Raw genomic sequence first — 18,163 nt, forward strand, 5'->3', positions numbered from 1 at the left:
CAGCATTATCCACCCTGAGGAAGTCATGTGCCCAGTCATCTAATGAAGCATTATCCACCCTGAGGAAGTCATGTGCCCAGTCATCTAATGAAGCATTATCCACCCTGAGTAAGTCATGTGCCCAGTCATCTAATGAAGCATTATCCACCCTGAGGAAGTCATGTGCCCAGTCATCTAATGCAGCATTATCCACCCTGAGGAAGTCATGTGCCCAGTCATCTAATGAAGCATTTATCCACCCTGAGGAAGTCATGTGCCCAGTCATCTAATGAAGCATTATCCACCCTGAGGAAGTCATGTGCCCAGTCATCTAATGAAGCATTATCCACCCTGAGGAAGTCATGTGCCCAGTCATCTAATGAAACATTATCCACCCTGAGGAAGTCATGTGCCCAGTCATCTAATGAAGCATTATCCACCCTGAGGAAGTCATGTGCCCAGTCATCTAATGAAGCATTATCCACCCTGAGGAAGTCATGTGCCCAGTCATCTAATGAAGCATTATCCACCCTGAGGAAGTCATGTGCCCAGTCATCTAATGAAGCATTATCCACCCTGAGGAAGTCATGTGCCCAGTCATCTAATGAAGCATTATCCACCCTGAGGAAGTCATGTACCCAGTCATCTAATGAAACATTATCCACCCTGAGGAAGTCATGTGCCCAGTCATCTCATGAAGCATTATCCACCCTGAGGAAGTCATGTGCCCAGTCATCTAATGAAGCATTATCCTTCCTCAGCATATTTTATGCGCCAATGATTGTATGTATGTATGTATTTATTTATGGTGTATCACTGGCAAACTGATTTCACAGACATGTGGGGCCCTCTACTGTCCATATTGACACGGTTCTATTCAGATACAAGGGATTCTTTAAGCAGACAATATGCAGGAAAATAACTGACATACTGAAGAAGGTTGGAGCGAAGTAGAAAGTGCTCAACCAACGTCAGACGAGATGCAACCAGCAATCCTATTGGCTGTCGAGGTGCAACCGGCAATCCTATTGGCTGTCGAGGTGCAACCGGCAATCCTATTGGCTGTCGAGGTGCAACCAGCAATCCTATTGGCTGTCGAGGTGCAACCAGCAATCCTATTGGCTGTCGAGGTGCAACCAGCAATCCTATTGGCTGTCGAGGTGCAACCAGCAATCCTATTGGCTGTCGAGGTGCAACCAGCAATCCTATTGGCTGTCGAGGTGCAACCAGCAATCCTATTGGCTGTCGAGGTGCAACCAGCAATCCTATTGGCTGTCGAGGTGCAACCGGCTATCCTATTGGCTGTCGAGGTGCAACCGGCTATCCTATTGGCCGTCAGGTTAAGGCCCAATGCATCTCGATTCTAACTGTGAGCGAGTCTGAAGAAAACGATTAATCCACAACGCGGTTGATTAAATTAAAACATTTTAATCAGTAAAAATCTGTTCAATATTTCACATGTAAAACAGCTGCATCTTCTCTATACCTGAATTAACGTTACATAGAAAGACATTTTTAGCGATTCTTGTAAAAATAGATTAATTTAACAAAAAGAAACAAAAACAAAATACACATTCTCTATGGAGAAATCACTTGGTGCTCCTTGGAAAAATAAAAAAAACAACCAAAAACCAGGCTTCAGAAGATAGCTTCTCACTACTAAACTCACCTAGGGTATATGTCCCAAATGAAACCCCTATTAGCTAGACTCACACTGCATAGAGAATAGGGTGCCATTTGAGGCACATTTCTAGTGTTCATCGGCCCATTGGGCTTATTCCATTTCTTGTCGTTCCATGTCACCGACCGCCCATTTGACCTGTATTTGGGTCTCTCTGTGACGGGGCTGGTCGCTCCTCTCTGACCTCACTGGGTAGAACCTTCTCCCGGACCACGAGCCCTCATGGATTCTAGAGTTGGCATTATGATTCTAGAGTGTTACACACATTCTAAAGTCCGAAGCTTAGAGACGTCATCAACAGGACATTTTACAGTTATTTTGTCCCTCTGCATTCTCTGTGGCATCATCTCCTGTCTTCCCCGTCTCCTCCTCTGTCCAGAGGACATCCTACGCCACATGGTTATAAAGCTGCTGTGTCCATGTCTTGTTCCCTCCTTCCACTAGGAGAGCATTATGAAGCTGTGATTCCTCTGGTCTCCCTCCTCCCGCCATCTGTCAGGGCCCCCCCTAGTACCTCCTCTTTCTTCTAGGTGGGGGGGGGGTGTCAAGAGGCTGTGATTCATCAGCTGTTTCCATTCTACCAGCATTACTTGGCATGACATGCCCCTTCATCAAGAGGCCATTAACTCCTCCTCCATGTCTCCTCCATGTCTCCTCCTCCTTGTCTCCTCCTCCTCCATGTCTCCTCCTTGTCTCCTCCTCCTCCATGTCTCCTCCTTGTCTCCTACTCCTCCTTGTCTCCTCCATGTCTCCTCCTCATCCTCCTCCCCTGTCTCTCAGGGCTCCCAGTAAAACCCTCAGCAGGGTATTCTCCTCCCCTGTCAAGAGGCCATATAACTCCTCTCCTCCCCTGTCTCCTCCTCCTCCTCCCCTGTCTCCTCCTCCCCTGTCTCCTCCTCCCCCTCCTCCTCCTCCCCTGTCTCTGTCTCCCTGGCTCTCAGAGCTCCCAGTAAAACCCTCAGCAGTGTATTCTCAGTGAGAAGGTTCTCTGACGCGTCCGCTAGTTCCTGTAGTCTCCTGACCGCCTCCCCAAACTGACGACTCTTCTCCTTGTGCTGCTCCACCAGGCTCAGCCTCTCGCGCTGCAGCTCGCCATTCTGGGACTGCAGCAGTGCATTGTGGGTCTCCAGGGCCACGGCGTTGAAGGATAACCGCCGGTTGTCTCGCCACAGCTGGGCCAGTTGGTTGGAGAGGCGCTGGCGTGCCAGATGTAACGTCTGGACTTCTCCTTGTAGAGCGCGGAACTCCGCCTTGAGGAGAACGTGAGGGTGAGGGTCGGATCCGTCTGCTTTCATTGGCTGGTGGGCGGAGTCGGAGTGCTTCAGGATGAAGCGTAATAGGGTGGGGAGAGTGATGGGCGTGTCCTCCGGGGAACTTGACGGACATGTGTTTCCTAAGAGACGAAGATAGTCAGGAAGTGACATTAGACTAGTTAGTCTGACTAAATGAGGCATGAGAGGCTGTGGGAAATCTTTTATATTAGTGAATCATAGACAACAGGTCTTGTTCAGTACACAGAGAACAGTGTGTTCGACAACAGGTCTTGTTCAGTACACAGAGAACAGTGTGTTCGACAACAGGTCTTGTTCAGTACACAGAGAACAGTGTGTTCAACAACAGTCTAAGCAGGTCATGTACATACAGGTGTGTGTTCTGTCTTACCTGTGTCTGGAGAAGAGGAGGACAGGTGTGTGTGTTCTGTCTTACCTGTGTCTGAGGAAGAGGAGGACAGGTGTGTGTTCTGTCTTACCTGTGTCTGGGGAAGAGGAGGACAGGTGTGTGTTCTGTCTTACCTGGGGAAGAGGAGGACAGGTGTGTGTTCTGTCTTACCTGTGTCTGGGGAAGAGGAGGACAGGTGTGTGTGTTCTGTCTTACCTGTGTCTGAGGAAGAGGAGGACAGGTGTGTGTTCTGTCTTACATGTGTCTGGAGAAGAGGAGGACAGGTGTGTGTTCTGTCTTACCTGGGGAAGAGGAGGACAGGTGTGTGTTCTGTCTTACCTGTGTCTGGGGAAGAGGAGGACAGGTGTGTGTTCTGTCTTACATGTGTCTGGAGAAGAGGAGGACAGGTGTGTGTTCTGTCTTACCTGTGTCTGAGGAAGAGGAGGACAGGTATGTGTTCTGTCTTACCTGTGTCTGGAGAAGAGGAGGACAGGTGTGTGTTCTGTCTTACCTGTGTCTGGGGAAGAGGAGGACAGGTGTGTGTTCTGTCTTACCTGTGTCTGGGGAAGAGGAGGACAGGTGTGTGTTCTGTCTTACCTGTGTCTGGGGAAGAGGAGGACAGGTGTGTGTTCTGTCTTACCTGTGTCTGGGGAAGAGGAGGACAGGTGTGTGTTCTGTCTTACCTGTGTCTGAGGAAGAGGAGGACAGGTATGTGTTCTGTCTTACCTGTGTCTGGAGAAGAGGAGGACAGGTGTGTGTTCTGTCTTACCTGTGTCTGGGGAAGAGGAGGACAGGTGTGTGTTCTGTCTTACCTGTGTCTGGGGAAGAGGAGGACAGGTGTGTGTTCTGTCTTACCTGTGTCTGGAGAAGAGGAGGACAGGTGTGTGTTCTGTCTTACCTGTGTCTGAGGAAGAGGAGGACAGGTATGTGTTCTGTCTTACCTGTGTCTGGAGAAGAGGAGGACAGGTGTGTGTCCTGTCTTACCTGTGTCTGAGGAAGAGGAGGACAGGTATGTGTTCTGTCTTACCTGTGTCTGGGGAAGAGGAGGACAGGTGTGTGTTCTGTCTTACCTGTGTCTGAGGAAGAGGAGGACAGGTGTGTGTTCTGTCTTACCTGTGTCTGAGGAAGAGGAGGACAGGTGTGTGTTCTGTCTTACCTGTGTCTGGGGAAGAGGAGGACAGGTGTGTGTTCTGTCTTACCTGTGTCTGGAGAAGAGGAGGACAGGTGTGGGTCCTGTCTTACCTGTGTCTGAGGAAGAGGACAGGTGTGTGTTGTCTTACCTGTGTCTGAGGAAGAGGAGGACAGGTGTGTGTGTTGTCTTACCTGTGTCTGAGGAAGAGGAGGACAGGTGTGTGTTCTGTCTTACCTGTGTCTGAGGAAGAGGAGGACATGTGTGTGTTGTCTTACCTGTGTCTGAGGAAGAGGAGGACAGGTGTGTGTTCTGTCTTACCTGTGTCTGGGGAAGAGGAGGACAGGTGTGTGTTGTCTTACCTGTGTCTGAGGAAGAGGACAGGTGTGTGTTGTCTTACCTGTGTCTGAGGAAGAGGAGGACAGGTGTGTGTGTTGTCTTACCTGTGTCTGGGGAAGAGGAGGACATGTGTGTGTGTTGTCTTACCTGTGTCTGAGGAAGAGGAGGACAGGTGTGTGTGTTGTCTTACCTGTGTCTGGGGAAGAGGAGGACATGTGTGTGTGTTGTCTTACCTGTGTCTGGGGAAGAGGAGGACATGTGTGTGTGTTGTCTTACCTGTGTCTGAGGAAGAGGAGGACAGGTGTGTGTGTTGTCTTACCTGTGTCTGGGGAAGAGGAGGACAGGTGTGTGTGTTGTCTTACCTGTGTCTGGGGAAGAGGAGGACAGGTGTGTGTGTTGTCTTACCTGTGTCTGGGGAAGAGGAGGACAGGTGTGTGTTCTGTCTTACCTGTGTCTGGGGAAGAGGAGGACAGGTGTGTGTTCTGTCTTACCTGTGTCTGGGGAAGAGGAGGACAGGTGTGTGTTCTGTCTTACCTGTGTCTGGGGAAGAGGAGGACAGGTGTGTGTGTTCTGTCTTACCTGTGTCTGGGGAAGAGGAGGACAGGTGTGTGTTCTGTCTTACCTGTGTCTGAGGAAGAGGAGGACAGGTGTGTGTTCTGTCTTACCTGTGTCTGGGGAAGAGGAGGACAGGTGTGTGTGTTCTGTCTTACCTGTGTCTGAGGAAGAGGAGGACAGGTGTGTGTTCTGTCTTACCTGTGTCTGGGGAAGAGGAGGACAGGTGTGTGTTCTGTCTTACCTGGGGAAGAGGAGGACAGGTGTGTTCTGTCTTTCTGTCTTACCTGTGTCTGGGGAAGAGGAGGACAGGTGTGTGTGTTCTGTCTTACCTGTGTCTGAGGAAGAGGAGGACAGGTGTGTGTTCTGTCTTACATGTGTCTGGAGAAGAGGAGGACAGGTGTGTGTTCTGTCTTACCTGGGGAAGAGGAGGACAGGTGTGTGTTCTGTCTTACCTGTGTCTGAGGAAGAGGAGGACAGGTATGTGTTCTGTCTTACCTGTGTCTGGAGAAGAGGAGGACAGGTGTGTGTTCTGTCTTACCTGTGTCTGGAGAAGAGGAGGACAGGTGTGTGTTCTGTCTTACCTGTGTCTGGGGAAGAGGAGGACAGGTGTGTGTTCTGTCTTACCTGTGTCTGGGGAAGAGGAGGACAGGTGTGTGTTCTGTCTTACCTGTGTCTGGGGAAGAGGAGGACAGGTGTGTGTTCTGTCTTACCTGTGTCTGGAGAAGAGGAGGACAGGTGTGGGTCCTGTCTTACCTGTGTCTGAGGAAGAGGACAGGTGTGTGTTGTCTTACCTGTGTCTGAGGAAGAGGAGGACAGGTGTGTGTGTTGTCTTACCTGTGTCTGAGGAAGAGGAGGACAGGTGTGTGTTCTGTCTTACCTGTGTCTGAGGAAGAGGAGGACATGTGTGTGTTGTCTTACCTGTGTCTGAGGAAGAGGAGGACAGGTGTGTGTTCTGTCTTACCTGTGTCTGGGGAAGAGGAGGACAGGTGTGTGTTGTCTTACCTGTGTCTGAGGAAGAGGACAGGTGTGTGTTGTCTTACCTGTGTCTGAGGAAGAGGAGGACAGGTGTGTGTGTTGTCTTACCTGTGTCTGGGGAAGAGGAGGACATGTGTGTGTGTTGTCTTACCTGTGTCTGAGGAAGAGGAGGACAGGTGTGTGTGTTGTCTTACCTGTGTCTGGGGAAGAGGAGGACATGTGTGTGTGTTGTCTTACCTGTGTCTGGGGAAGAGGAGGACATGTGTGTGTGTTGTCTTACCTGTGTCTGAGGAAGAGGAGGACAGGTGTGTGTGTTGTCTTACCTGTGTCTGGGGAAGAGGAGGACAGGTGTGTGTGTTGTCTTACCTGTGTCTGGGGAAGAGGAGGACAGGTGTGTGTGTTGTCTTACCTGTGTCTGGGGAAGAGGAGGACAGGTGTGTGTTCTGTCTTACCTGTGTCTGGGGAAGAGGAGGACAGGTGTGTGTTCTGTCTTACCTGTGTCTGAGGAAGAGGAGGACAGGTATGTGTTCTGTCTTACCTGTGTCTGGAGAAGAGGAGGACAGGTGTGTGTTCTGTCTTACCTGTGTCTGGGGAAGAGGAGGACAGGTGTGTGTTCTGTCTTACCTGTGTCTGGGGAAGAGGAGGACAGGTGTGTGTTCTGTCTTACCTGTGTCTGGGGAAGAGGAGGACAGGTGTGTGTTCTGTCTTACCTGTGTCTGGGGAAGAGGAGGACAGGTGTGTGTTCTGTCTTACCTGTGTCTGAGGAAGAGGAGGACAGGTATGTGTTCTGTCTTACCTGTGTCTGGAGAAGAGGAGGACAGGTGTGTGTTCTGTCTTACCTGTGTCTGGGGAAGAGGAGGACAGGTGTGTGTTCTGTCTTACCTGTGTCTGGGGAAGAGGAGGACAGGTGTGTGTTCTGTCTTACCTGTGTCTGGAGAAGAGGAGGACAGGTGTGTGTTCTGTCTTACCTGTGTCTGAGGAAGAGGAGGACAGGTATGTGTTCTGTCTTACCTGTGTCTGGAGAAGAGGAGGACAGGTGTGTGTCCTGTCTTACCTGTGTCTGAGGAAGAGGAGGACAGGTATGTGTTCTGTCTTACCTGTGTCTGGGGAAGAGGAGGACAGGTGTGTGTTCTGTCTTACCTGTGTCTGAGGAAGAGGAGGACAGGTGTGTGTTCTGTCTTACCTGTGTCTGAGGAAGAGGAGGACAGGTGTGTGTTCTGTCTTACCTGTGTCTGGGGAAGAGGAGGACAGGTGTGTGTTCTGTCTTACCTGTGTCTGGAGAAGAGGAGGACAGGTGTGGGTCCTGTCTTACCTGTGTCTGAGGAAGAGGACAGGTGTGTGTTGTCTTACCTGTGTCTGAGGAAGAGGAGGACAGGTGTGTGTGTTGTCTTACCTGTGTCTGAGGAAGAGGAGGACAGGTGTGTGTTCTGTCTTACCTGTGTCTGAGGAAGAGGAGGACATGTGTGTGTTGTCTTACCTGTGTCTGAGGAAGAGGAGGACAGGTGTGTGTTCTGTCTTACCTGTGTCTGGGGAAGAGGAGGACAGGTGTGTGTTGTCTTACCTGTGTCTGAGGAAGAGGACAGGTGTGTGTTGTCTTACCTGTGTCTGAGGAAGAGGAGGACAGGTGTGTGTGTTGTCTTACCTGTGTCTGGGGAAGAGGAGGACATGTGTGTGTGTTGTCTTACCTGTGTCTGAGGAAGAGGAGGACAGGTGTGTGTGTTGTCTTACCTGTGTCTGGGGAAGAGGAGGACATGTGTGTGTGTTGTCTTACCTGTGTCTGGGGAAGAGGAGGACATGTGTGTGTGTTGTCTTACCTGTGTCTGAGGAAGAGGAGGACAGGTGTGTGTGTTGTCTTACCTGTGTCTGGGGAAGAGGAGGACAGGTGTGTGTGTTGTCTTACCTGTGTCTGGGGAAGAGGAGGACAGGTGTGTGTGTTGTCTTACCTGTGTCTGGGGAAGAGGAGGACAGGTGTGTGTTCTGTCTTACCTGTGTCTGGGGAAGAGGAGGACAGGTGTGTGTTCTGTCTTACCTGTGTCTGGGGAAGAGGAGGACAGGTGTGTGTTCTGTCTTACCTGTGTCTGGGGAAGAGGAGGACAGGTGTGTGTTCTGTCTTACCTGTGTCTGGGGAAGAGGAGGACAGGTGTGTGTGTTCTGTCTTACCTGTGTCTGAGGAAGAGGAGGACAGGTGTGTGTTCTGTCTTACCTGTGTCTGGGGAAGAGGAGGACAGGTGTGTGTTCCGTCTTACCTGTGTCTGGGGAAGAGGAGGACAGGTGTGTGTGTTCTGTCTTACCTGTGTCTGAGGAAGAGGAGGACAGGTGTGTGTTCTGTCTTACCTGTGTCTGGGGAAGAGGAGGACAGGTGTGTGTTCTGTCTTACCTGGGGAAGAGGAGGACAGGTGTGTGTTCTGTCTTACCTGTGTCTGGGGAAGAGGAGGACAGGTGTGTGTGTTCTGTCTTACCTGTGTCTGAGGAAGAGGAGGACAGGTGTGTGTTCTGTCTTACATGTGTCTGGAGAAGAGGAGGACAGGTGTGTGTTCTGTCTTACCTGGGGAAGAGGAGGACAGGTGTGTGTTCTGTCTTACCTGTGTCTGAGGAAGAGGAGGACAGGTATGTGTTCTGTCTTACCTGTGTCTGGAGAAGAGGAGGACAGGTGTGTGTTCTGTCTTACCTGTGTCTGGAGAAGAGGAGGACAGGTGTGTGTTCTGTCTTACCTGTGTCTGGGGAAGAGGAGGACAGGTGTGTGTTCTGTCTTACCTGTGTCTGGGGAAGAGGAGGACAGGTGTGTGTTCTGTCTTACCTGTGTCTGGGGAAGAGGAGGACAGGTGTGTGTTCTGTCTTACCTGTGTCTGGAGAAGAGGAGGACAGGTGTGGGTCCTGTCTTACCTGTGTCTGAGGAAGAGGACAGGTGTGTGTTGTCTTACCTGTGTCTGAGGAAGAGGAGGACAGGTGTGTGTGTTGTCTTACCTGTGTCTGAGGAAGAGGAGGACAGGTGTGTGTTCTGTCTTACCTGTGTCTGAGGAAGAGGAGGACATGTGTGTGTTGTCTTACCTGTGTCTGAGGAAGAGGAGGACAGGTGTGTGTTCTGTCTTACCTGTGTCTGGGGAAGAGGAGGACAGGTGTGTGTTGTCTTACCTGTGTCTGAGGAAGAGGACAGGTGTGTGTTGTCTTACCTGTGTCTGAGGAAGAGGAGGACAGGTGTGTGTGTTGTCTTACCTGTGTCTGGGGAAGAGGAGGACATGTGTGTGTGTTGTCTTACCTGTGTCTGAGGAAGAGGAGGACAGGTGTGTGTGTTGTCTTACCTGTGTCTGGGGAAGAGGAGGACATGTGTGTGTGTTGTCTTACCTGTGTCTGGGGAAGAGGAGGACATGTGTGTGTGTTGTCTTACCTGTGTCTGAGGAAGAGGAGGACAGGTGTGTGTGTTGTCTTACCTGTGTCTGGGGAAGAGGAGGACAGGTGTGTGTGTTGTCTTACCTGTGTCTGGGGAAGAGGAGGACAGGTGTGTGTGTTGTCTTACCTGTGTCTGGGGAAGAGGAGGACAGGTGTGTGTTCTGTCTTACCTGTGTCTGGGGAAGAGGAGGACAGGTGTGTGTTCTGTCTTACCTGTGTCTGGGGAAGAGGAGGACAGGTGTGTGTTCTGTCTTACCTGTGTCTGGGGAAGAGGAGGACAGGTGTGTGTTCTGTCTTACCTGTGTCTGGGGAAGAGGAGGACAGGTGTGTGTGTTCTGTCTTACCTGTGTCTGAGGAAGAGGAGGACAGGTGTGTGTTCTGTCTTACCTGTGTCTGGGGAAGAGGAGGACAGGTGTGTGTTCCGTCTTACCTGTGTCTGGGGAAGAGGAGGACAGGTGTGTGTGTTCTGTCTTACCTGTGTCTGAGGAAGAGGAGGACAGGTGTGTGTTCTGTCTTACCTGTGTCTGGGGAAGAGGAGGACAGGTGTGTGTTCTGTCTTACCTGGGGAAGAGGAGGACAGGTGTGTGTTCTGTCTTACCTGTGTCTGGGGAAGAGGAGGACAGGTGTGTGTGTTCTGTCTTACCTGTGTCTGAGGAAGAGGAGGACAGGTGTGTGTTCTGTCTTACATGTGTCTGGAGAAGAGGAGGACAGGTGTGTGTTCTGTCTTACCTGGGGAAGAGGAGGACAGGTGTGTGTTCTGTCTTACCTGTGTCTGAGGAAGAGGAGGACAGGTATGTGTTCTGTCTTACCTGTGTCTGGAGAAGAGGAGGACAGGTGTGTGTTCTGTCTTACCTGTGTCTGGAGAAGAGGAGGACAGGTGTGTGTTCTGTCTTACCTGTGTCTGGGGAAGAGGAGGACAGGTGTGTGTTCTGTCTTACCTGTGTCTGGGGAAGAGGAGGACAGGTGTGTGTTCTGTCTTACCTGTGTCTGGGGAAGAGGAGGACAGGTGTGTGTTCTGTCTTACCTGTGTCTGGAGAAGAGGAGGACAGGTGTGTGTTCTGTCTTACCTGTGTCTGGGGAAGAGGAGGACAGGTGTGTGTTCTGTCTTACCTGTGTCTGGGGAAGAGGAGGACAGGTATGTGTTCTGTCTTACCTGTGTCTGGAGAAGAGGAGGACAGGTGTGTGTTCTGTCTTACCTGTGTCTGGGGAAGAGGAGGACAGGTGTGTGTTCTGTCTTACCTGTGTCTGGAGAAGAGGAGGACAGGTGTGTGTTCTGTCTTACCTGTGTCTGAGGAAGAGGAGGACAGGTATGTGTTCTGTCTTACCTGTGTCTGGAGAAGAGGAGGACAGGTGTGTGTTCTGTCTTACCTGTGTCTGGGGAAGAGGAGGACAGGTGTGTGTTCTGTCTTACCTGTGTCTGGGGAAGAGGAGGACAGGTGTGTGTTCTGTCTTACCTGTGTCTGGAGAAGAGGAGGACAGGTGTGTGTTCTGTCTTACCTGTGTCTGAGGAAGAGGAGGACAGGTATGTGTTCTGTCTTACCTGTGTCTGGAGAAGAGGAGGACAGGTGTGTGTCCTGTCTTACCTGTGTCTGAGGAAGAGGAGGACAGGTATGTGTTCTGTCTTACCTGTGTCTGGGGAAGAGGAGGACAGGTGTGTGTTCTGTCTTACCTGTGTCTGAGGAAGAGGAGGACAGGTGTGTGTTCTGTCTTACCTGTGTCTGGGGAAGAGGAGGACAGGTGTGTGTTCTGTCTTACCTGTGTCTGAGGAAGAGGAGGACAGGTGTGTGTTCTGTCTTACCTGTGTCTGGAGAAGAGGAGGACAGGTGTGTGTGTTCTGTCTTACCTGTGTCTGGGGAAGAGGAGGACAGGTGTGTGTTCTGTCTTACCTGTGTCTGGGGAAGAGGAGGACAGGTGTGTGTTCTGTCTTACCTGTGTCTGGGGAAGAGGAGGACAGGTGTGTGTTCTGTCTTACCTGTGTCTGGAGAAGAGGAGGACAGGTGTGTGTTCTGTCTTACCTGTGTCCGGGGAAGAGGAGGACAGGTGTGTGTTCTGTCTTACCTGTGTCTGAGGAAGAGGAGGACAGGTGTGTGTTCTGTCTTACCTGTGTCCGGGGAAGAGGAGGACAGGTGTGTGTTCTGTCTTACCTGTGTCTGAGGAAGAGGAGGACAGGTGTGTGTTCTGTCTTACCTGTGTCTGGGGAAGAGGAGGACAGGTGTGTGTTCCGTCTTACCTGTGTCTGGGGAAGAGGAGGACAGGTGTGTGTGTTCTGTCTTACCTGTGTCTGAGGAAGAGGAGGACAGGTGTGTGTTCTGTCTTACCTGTGTCTGGGGAAGAGGAGGACAGGTGTGTGTTCTGTCTTACCTGGGGAAGAGGAGGACAGGTGTGTGTTCTGTCTTACCTGTGTCTGGGGAAGAGGAGGACAGGTGTGTGTGTTCTGTCTTACCTGTGTCTGAGGAAGAGGAGGACAGGTGTGTGTTCTGTCTTACATGTGTCTGGAGAAGAGGAGGACAGGTGTGTGTTCTGTCTTACCTGGGGAAGAGGAGGACAGGTGTGTGTTCTGTCTTACCTGTGTCTGGGGAAGAGGAGGACAGGTATGTGTTCTGTCTTACCTGTGTCTGGAGAAGAGGAGGACAGGTGTGTGTTCTGTCTTACCTGTGTCTGGGGAAGAGGAGGACAGGTGTGTGTTCTGTCTTACCTGTGTCTGGGGAAGAGGAGGACAGGTGTGTGTTCTGTCTTACCTGTGTCTGGGGAAGAGGAGGACAGGTGTGTGTTCTGTCTTACCTGTGTCTGGGGAAGAGGAGGACAGGTGTGTGTTCTGTCTTACCTGTGTCTGGGGAAGAGGAGGACAGGTGTGTGTCCTGTCTTACCTGTGTCTGATGAAGAGGACAGGTGTGCGTTCTGTCTTACCTGTGTCTGGGGAAGAGGAGGACAGGTGTGTGTTCTGTCTTACCTGTGTCTGAGGAAGAGGAGGACAGGTGTGTGTTCTGTCTTACCTGTGTCTGGGGAAGAGGAGGACAGAGGGGAAGTGATCCACCATGAACTCCCACGGCAGGTCGTTACGCGCCACGTTCACCCTACACACAGAGACAGTATGACGTCACATCCTGTTACTACAGGAAGTTTAACTGGAAACAGTTGAATATCAATGGAATGTAAAAAAGCGTAATACAATTCAACCCAATTCAGCACTACGTCACAAAATAGAAACAACCCCCCCCAACCAGCCAGTCAGCCAGCCAGCCAGTCAGTCAGCAAGCCAGTCAACCAGCCAGTCAATCAACCAGTCAGCCAGTCAGTCAGTCAGCCAGCCAGCCAGCCAGCCAGCCAGTCAGCCAGTCAGCCAGCCAACCAGCCAGCCAGTCAACCAGCCAGCCAACCAGTCAGTCAGTCAGTCAGTCAGCCAACCAGTCAGCCAGTCAGCCAACCAGTCAGCCAGCGAGCCAGTCAGCCAGCCAGTCAGTCAGCCAGCCAGCCAGTCAGCCAACCAGTCAGCCAGCCAACCAGCCAGCCACCCAAGCTGCCAGCCAGTCAGCCCTACCTGGCGATGGTGACGGTGCTGTTTCCACGGAACATTCTAGCCAGCTGGATGATGACGTGGTTTAGAACGGAGCAGTAGCCACACCACTGACTGTAGTAGAACAGCACCACATCCTGGAGAACACAACACGTCAAAGAGTCATGTTTCACATTCATCAAGAAAAGACGTTTTATAGCCATAACCCCTGTCCATCCTAGAAACCAGAAACCAGTCTGAACTGAACAACTAGGACGTGTCTTTAAAGGTCTGTCAAATCAAACCACACAGTTATTATAATGTTAAATCAGTGTGAGGTGGAGGTGAGGACCACCCCTCCCTCTCCTGCTCCTCCTCTCTCTCTCCCTCCCTCTCCACTCCTCCCTTCTACTCCTTCTCCCTGGCTGCCTCCTCTCTCTCCTCCCTCCCTGCTCCTCCCTCCTCCCTCTCCCCTTTCTCTCTCCTTTCTACTCCCTCACCTGTGAGGATCCATGACAGCACTAAGGAAAGAGGTGGTGGTCAGCTCTGAGATGAGGGGTCTCTTCTGGGGCCTCTCCTCCTCCTCTCTCACCTCCCTCCCTGCTCCTCCCTCTCCCCTCATTCCTCTCTCCTTTCTACTCCATCTCCCTGGATGCCTCCTCTCTCACCCACCCTGTGAGGATCCATGACAGCACTAAGGAAAGAGGTGGTGGTCAGCTCTGAGATGAGGGGTCTCTTCTGGGGCCTCTCCTACTCCTCTCTCACCTCCCTCCCTGCTCCTCCCTCATTCCTCTCTCCTTTCTACTCCATCTCCCTGGATGCCTCCTCTCTCTCACCCACCCTGTGAGGATCCATGACAGCAGTAAGGAAAGAGGTGGTGGTCAGCTCTGAGATGAGGGGTCTCTTCTGGGGCCTCTCCTCCTCCTCCTCTCTCCTCCCCACCAGGCGTCTCTGCAGTGGGCTGTGGGAGGCGCTAAAGTTCCTGATGAACAACTCTGGAGGGGCAAGATGACACACACATGGGTAAAGCGGTCTACTTTCCCTCGACCTGACCTGGGTTCAACTACTATTACAAATCTTCCAAACACTTTGCTTTAGCCTGCCTGGAGTGCCAGATGGGTGGGGTTAGCCGCTTCAGGACTTTGTATTGGTCCATTAAGCCAGGCAAGCTCAATTTTTCATTTTACCTTTATTTAACCAGGCAAGTCAGTTAAGAACACATTCTTATTTTCAATGACGGCCTGGGAACAGTGGGTTAACTGCCTGTTCAGGGGCAGAACGACAGATTTGTACCTTGTCAGCTCGGGGGTTTGAACTCACAACCTTCCGGTTACTAGTCCAACGCTCTAACCACTAGGCTACCCTGCCGCCCCAATCAAGCACAGCTGCAGAATTTTAAATGATTTCAAATGGTATTTAAACCCAGGTCTGTTTCCAAGTAGACAGTGACTCTGTAACAGTAGCTAGTTGACCCAGTAACTCCCCAGTCTTACCCAGAGACTCTGTAACAGTAGGTAGTTGACCCAGTAACTCCCCAGTCTTACCCAGAGACTCTGTAACAGTAGCTAGTTGACCCAGTAACTCCCCAGTCTTACCCAGAGACTCTGTAACAGTAGCTAGTTGACCCAGTAACTCCCCAGTCTTACCCAGACACTCTGTAACAGTAGCTAGTTGACCCAGTAACTCCCCAGTCTTACCCAGAGACTCTGTAACAGTAGCTAGTTGACCCAGTAACTCCCCAGTCTTACCCAGAGACTCTGTAACAGTAGCTAGTTGACCCAGTAACTCCCCAGTCTTACCCAGAGACTCTGTAACAGTAGCTAGTTGACCCAGTAACTCCCCAGTCTTACCCAGAGACTCTGTAACAGTAGCTAGTTGACCCAGTAACTCCCCAGTCTTACCCAGAGACTCTGTAACAGTAGCTAGTTGACCCAGTAACTCCCCAGTCTTACCCAGAGACTCTGTAACAGTAGCTAGTTGACCCAGTAACTCCCCAGTCTTACCCAGAGACTCTGTAACAGTAGCTAGTTGACCCAGACACTCTGTAACAGTAGCTAGTTGACCCAGTAGCTCCCCAGAGACTCTGTAACAGTAGCTAGTTGACCCAGTAACTCCCCAGAGACTCTGTAACAGTAGCTAGTTGACCCAGTAACTCCCCAGTCTTACCCAGAGACTCTGTAACAGTAGCTAGTTGACCCAGTAACTCCCCAGAGACTCTGTAACAGTAGCTAGTTGACCCAGTAACTCCCCAGTCTTACCCAGAGACTCTGTAACAGTAGCTAGTTGACCCAGTAACTCCCCAGTCTTACCCAGAGACTCTGTAACAGTAGCTAGTTGACCCAGTAACTCACCAGTCTTACCCAGAGACTCCGTAACAGTAGTTAGTTGACCCAGTAACTCCCCAGTCTTACCCAGAGACTCTGTAACAGTAGCTAGTTGACCCAGTAGCTCCCCAGTCTTACCCAGAGACTCTGTAACAGTAGCTAGTTGACCCAGTAGCTCCCCAGTCTTACCCAGAGACTCTGTAACAGTAGCTAGTTGACCCAGTAACTCACCAGTCTTACCCAGAGACTCTGTAACAGTAGTTAGTTTACCCAGTAACTCCCCAGTCTTACCCAGAGACTCTGTAACAGCAGTTAGTTGACCCAGTAACTCCCCAGTCTTACCCAGAGACTCTGTAACAGTAGCTAGTTGACCCAGTAACTCCCCAGTCTTACCCAGAGACTCTGTAACAGTAGCTAGTTGACCCAGTAACTCCCCAGTCTTACCCAGAGACTCTGTAACAGTAGCTAGTTGACCCAGTAACTCCCCAGTCTTACCCAGAGACTCTGTAACAGTAGCTAGTTGACCCAATAACTCCCCAGTCTTACCCAGAGACTCTGTAACAGTAGCTAGTTGACCCAGTAGCTCCCAGTCTTACCCAGAGACTCTGTAACAGTAGCTAGTTGACCCAGTAGCTCCCCAGTCTTACCCAGAGACTCTGTAACAGTAGCTAGTTGACCCAGTAGCTCCCCAGTCTTACCCAGAGACTCTGTAACAGTAGCTAGTTGACCCAGTAACTCCCCAGAGACTCTGTAACAGTATCTAGTTGATCCAGTAACTCCCCAGTCTTACCCAGAGACTCTGTAACAATAGCTAGTTGACCCAGTAGATCCCCAGTCTTACCCAGAGACTCTGTAACAGTAGCTAGTTGACCCAGTAACTCCCCAGTCTTACCCGAGACTCTGAGTAGACTCTGTAACTCAGTAGCTAGTTGACCCAGTAGATCCCCAGTCTTACCCAGAGACTCTGTAACAGTAGCTAGTTGACCCAGTAACTCCCCAGTCTTACCCAGAGACTCTGTAACAGCAGTTAGTTGACCCAGTAACTCCCCAGAGACTCTGTAACAGTAGCTAGTTGACCCAGTAACTCCCCAGTCTTACCCAGAGACTCTGTAACAGTCGCTAGTTGACCCAGTAACTCCCCAGTCTTACCCAGAGACTCTGTAACAGTAGCTAGTTGACCCAGTAACTCCCCAGTCTTACCCAGAGACTCTGTAACAGTAGCTAGTTGACCCAGTAACTCCCCAGTCTTACCCAGAGACTCTGTAACAGTAGCTAGTTGACCCAGTAACTCCCCAGTCTTACCCAGAGACTCTGTAACAGTAGCTAGTTGACCCAGTAGCTCCCCAGTCTTACCCAGAGACTCTGTAACAGTAGCTAGTTGACCCAGTAGCTCCCCAGTCTTACCCAGAGACTCTGTAACAGTAGCTAGTTGACCCAGTAACTCCCCAGAGACTCTAACAGTAGCTAGTTGACCCAGTAACTCCCCAGTCTTACCCAGAGACTCTGTAACAGTAGCTAGTTGACCCAGTAACTCCCCAGAGACTCTGTAACAGTATCTAGTTGATCCAGTAACTCCCCAGTCTTACCCAGAGACTCTGTAACAGTAGCTAGTTGACCCAGTAGATCCCCAGTCTTACCCAGAGACTCTGTAACAGTAGCTAGTTGACCCAGTAACTCCCCAGTCTTACCCAGAGACTCTGTAACAGTAGCTAGTTGACCCAGTAACTCCCCAGTCTTACCCAGAGACTCTGTAACAGCAGTTAGTTGACCCAGTAACTCCCAAGAGACTCTGTAACAGTAGCTAGTTGACCCAGTAACTCCCCAGTCTTACCCAGAGACTCTGTAACAGTCGCTAGTTGACCCAGTAACTCCCCAGACTTACCCAGACACTCTGTAACAGTAGCTAGTTGACCCAGTAACTCCCCAGTCTTACCCAGAGACTCTAACAGTAGCTAGTTGACCCAGTAACTCCCCAGTCTTACCCAGAGACTCTGTAACAGTAGCTAGTTGACCCAGTAACTCCCCAGTCTTACCCAGAGACTCTGTAACAGTCGCTAGTTGACCCAGTAACTCCCCAGTCTTACCCAGAGACTCTGTAACAGTAGCTAGTTGACCCAGTAACTCCCCAGTCTTACCCAGAGACTCTGTAACAGTAGCTAGTTGACCCAGTAACTCCCCAGTCTTACCCAGAGACTCTGTAACAGTAGCTAGTTGACCCAGTAACTCCCCAGTCTTACCCAGAGACTCTGTAACAGTAGCTAGTTGACCCAGTAACTCACCAGTCTTACCCAGACTCTGTAACAGTAGCTAGTTGACCCAGTAACTCACCAGTCTTACCCAGACTCTGTAACAGTAGCTAGTTGACCCAGTAACTCACCAGTCTTACCCAGACTCTGTAACAGTAGCTAGTTGACCCAGTAACTCCCCAGTCTTACCCAGAGACTCTAACAGTAGCTAGTTGACCCAATAACTCCCCAGTCTTACCCAGAGACTCTGTAACAGTAGCTAGTTGACCCAGTAGCTCCCCAGTCTTACCCAGAGACTCTGTAACAGTAGCTAGTTGACCCAGTAACTCCCCAGTCTTACCCAGAGACTCTGTAACAGTAGCTAGTTGACCCAGTAACTCCCCAGTCTTAGCTCCC

General features: G+C 50.9%; 1 protein-coding gene across 1 annotated transcript in view; it reads right to left on the reverse strand.

Moving 5' to 3' along the window:
• Window positions 1-1,391: 1,391 nt before the first annotated feature.
• The window catches only part of LOC135530857 (thioredoxin domain-containing protein 11-like), a 44,054-nt gene continuing 27,282 nt past the window's right edge, over window positions 1,392-18,163 (reverse strand). Inside the window, 5 exon segments of the mRNA XM_064959029.1 lie at window positions 1,392-3,030; window positions 3,032-3,053; window positions 12,698-12,778; window positions 13,243-13,355; window positions 14,038-14,192. Coding sequence (XP_064815101.1) covers window positions 2,482-3,030; window positions 3,032-3,053; window positions 12,698-12,778; window positions 13,243-13,355; window positions 14,038-14,192 — 920 coding nt within the window. The 3' untranslated portion in view covers window positions 1,392-2,481.

The sequence above is a fragment of the Oncorhynchus masou genome, unplaced genomic scaffold, assembly GCF_036934945.1.
Source record: "Oncorhynchus masou masou isolate Uvic2021 unplaced genomic scaffold, UVic_Omas_1.1 unplaced_scaffold_1441, whole genome shotgun sequence".
In the NCBI taxonomy this organism is placed as follows: Eukaryota; Metazoa; Chordata; class Actinopteri; order Salmoniformes; family Salmonidae; genus Oncorhynchus; species Oncorhynchus masou.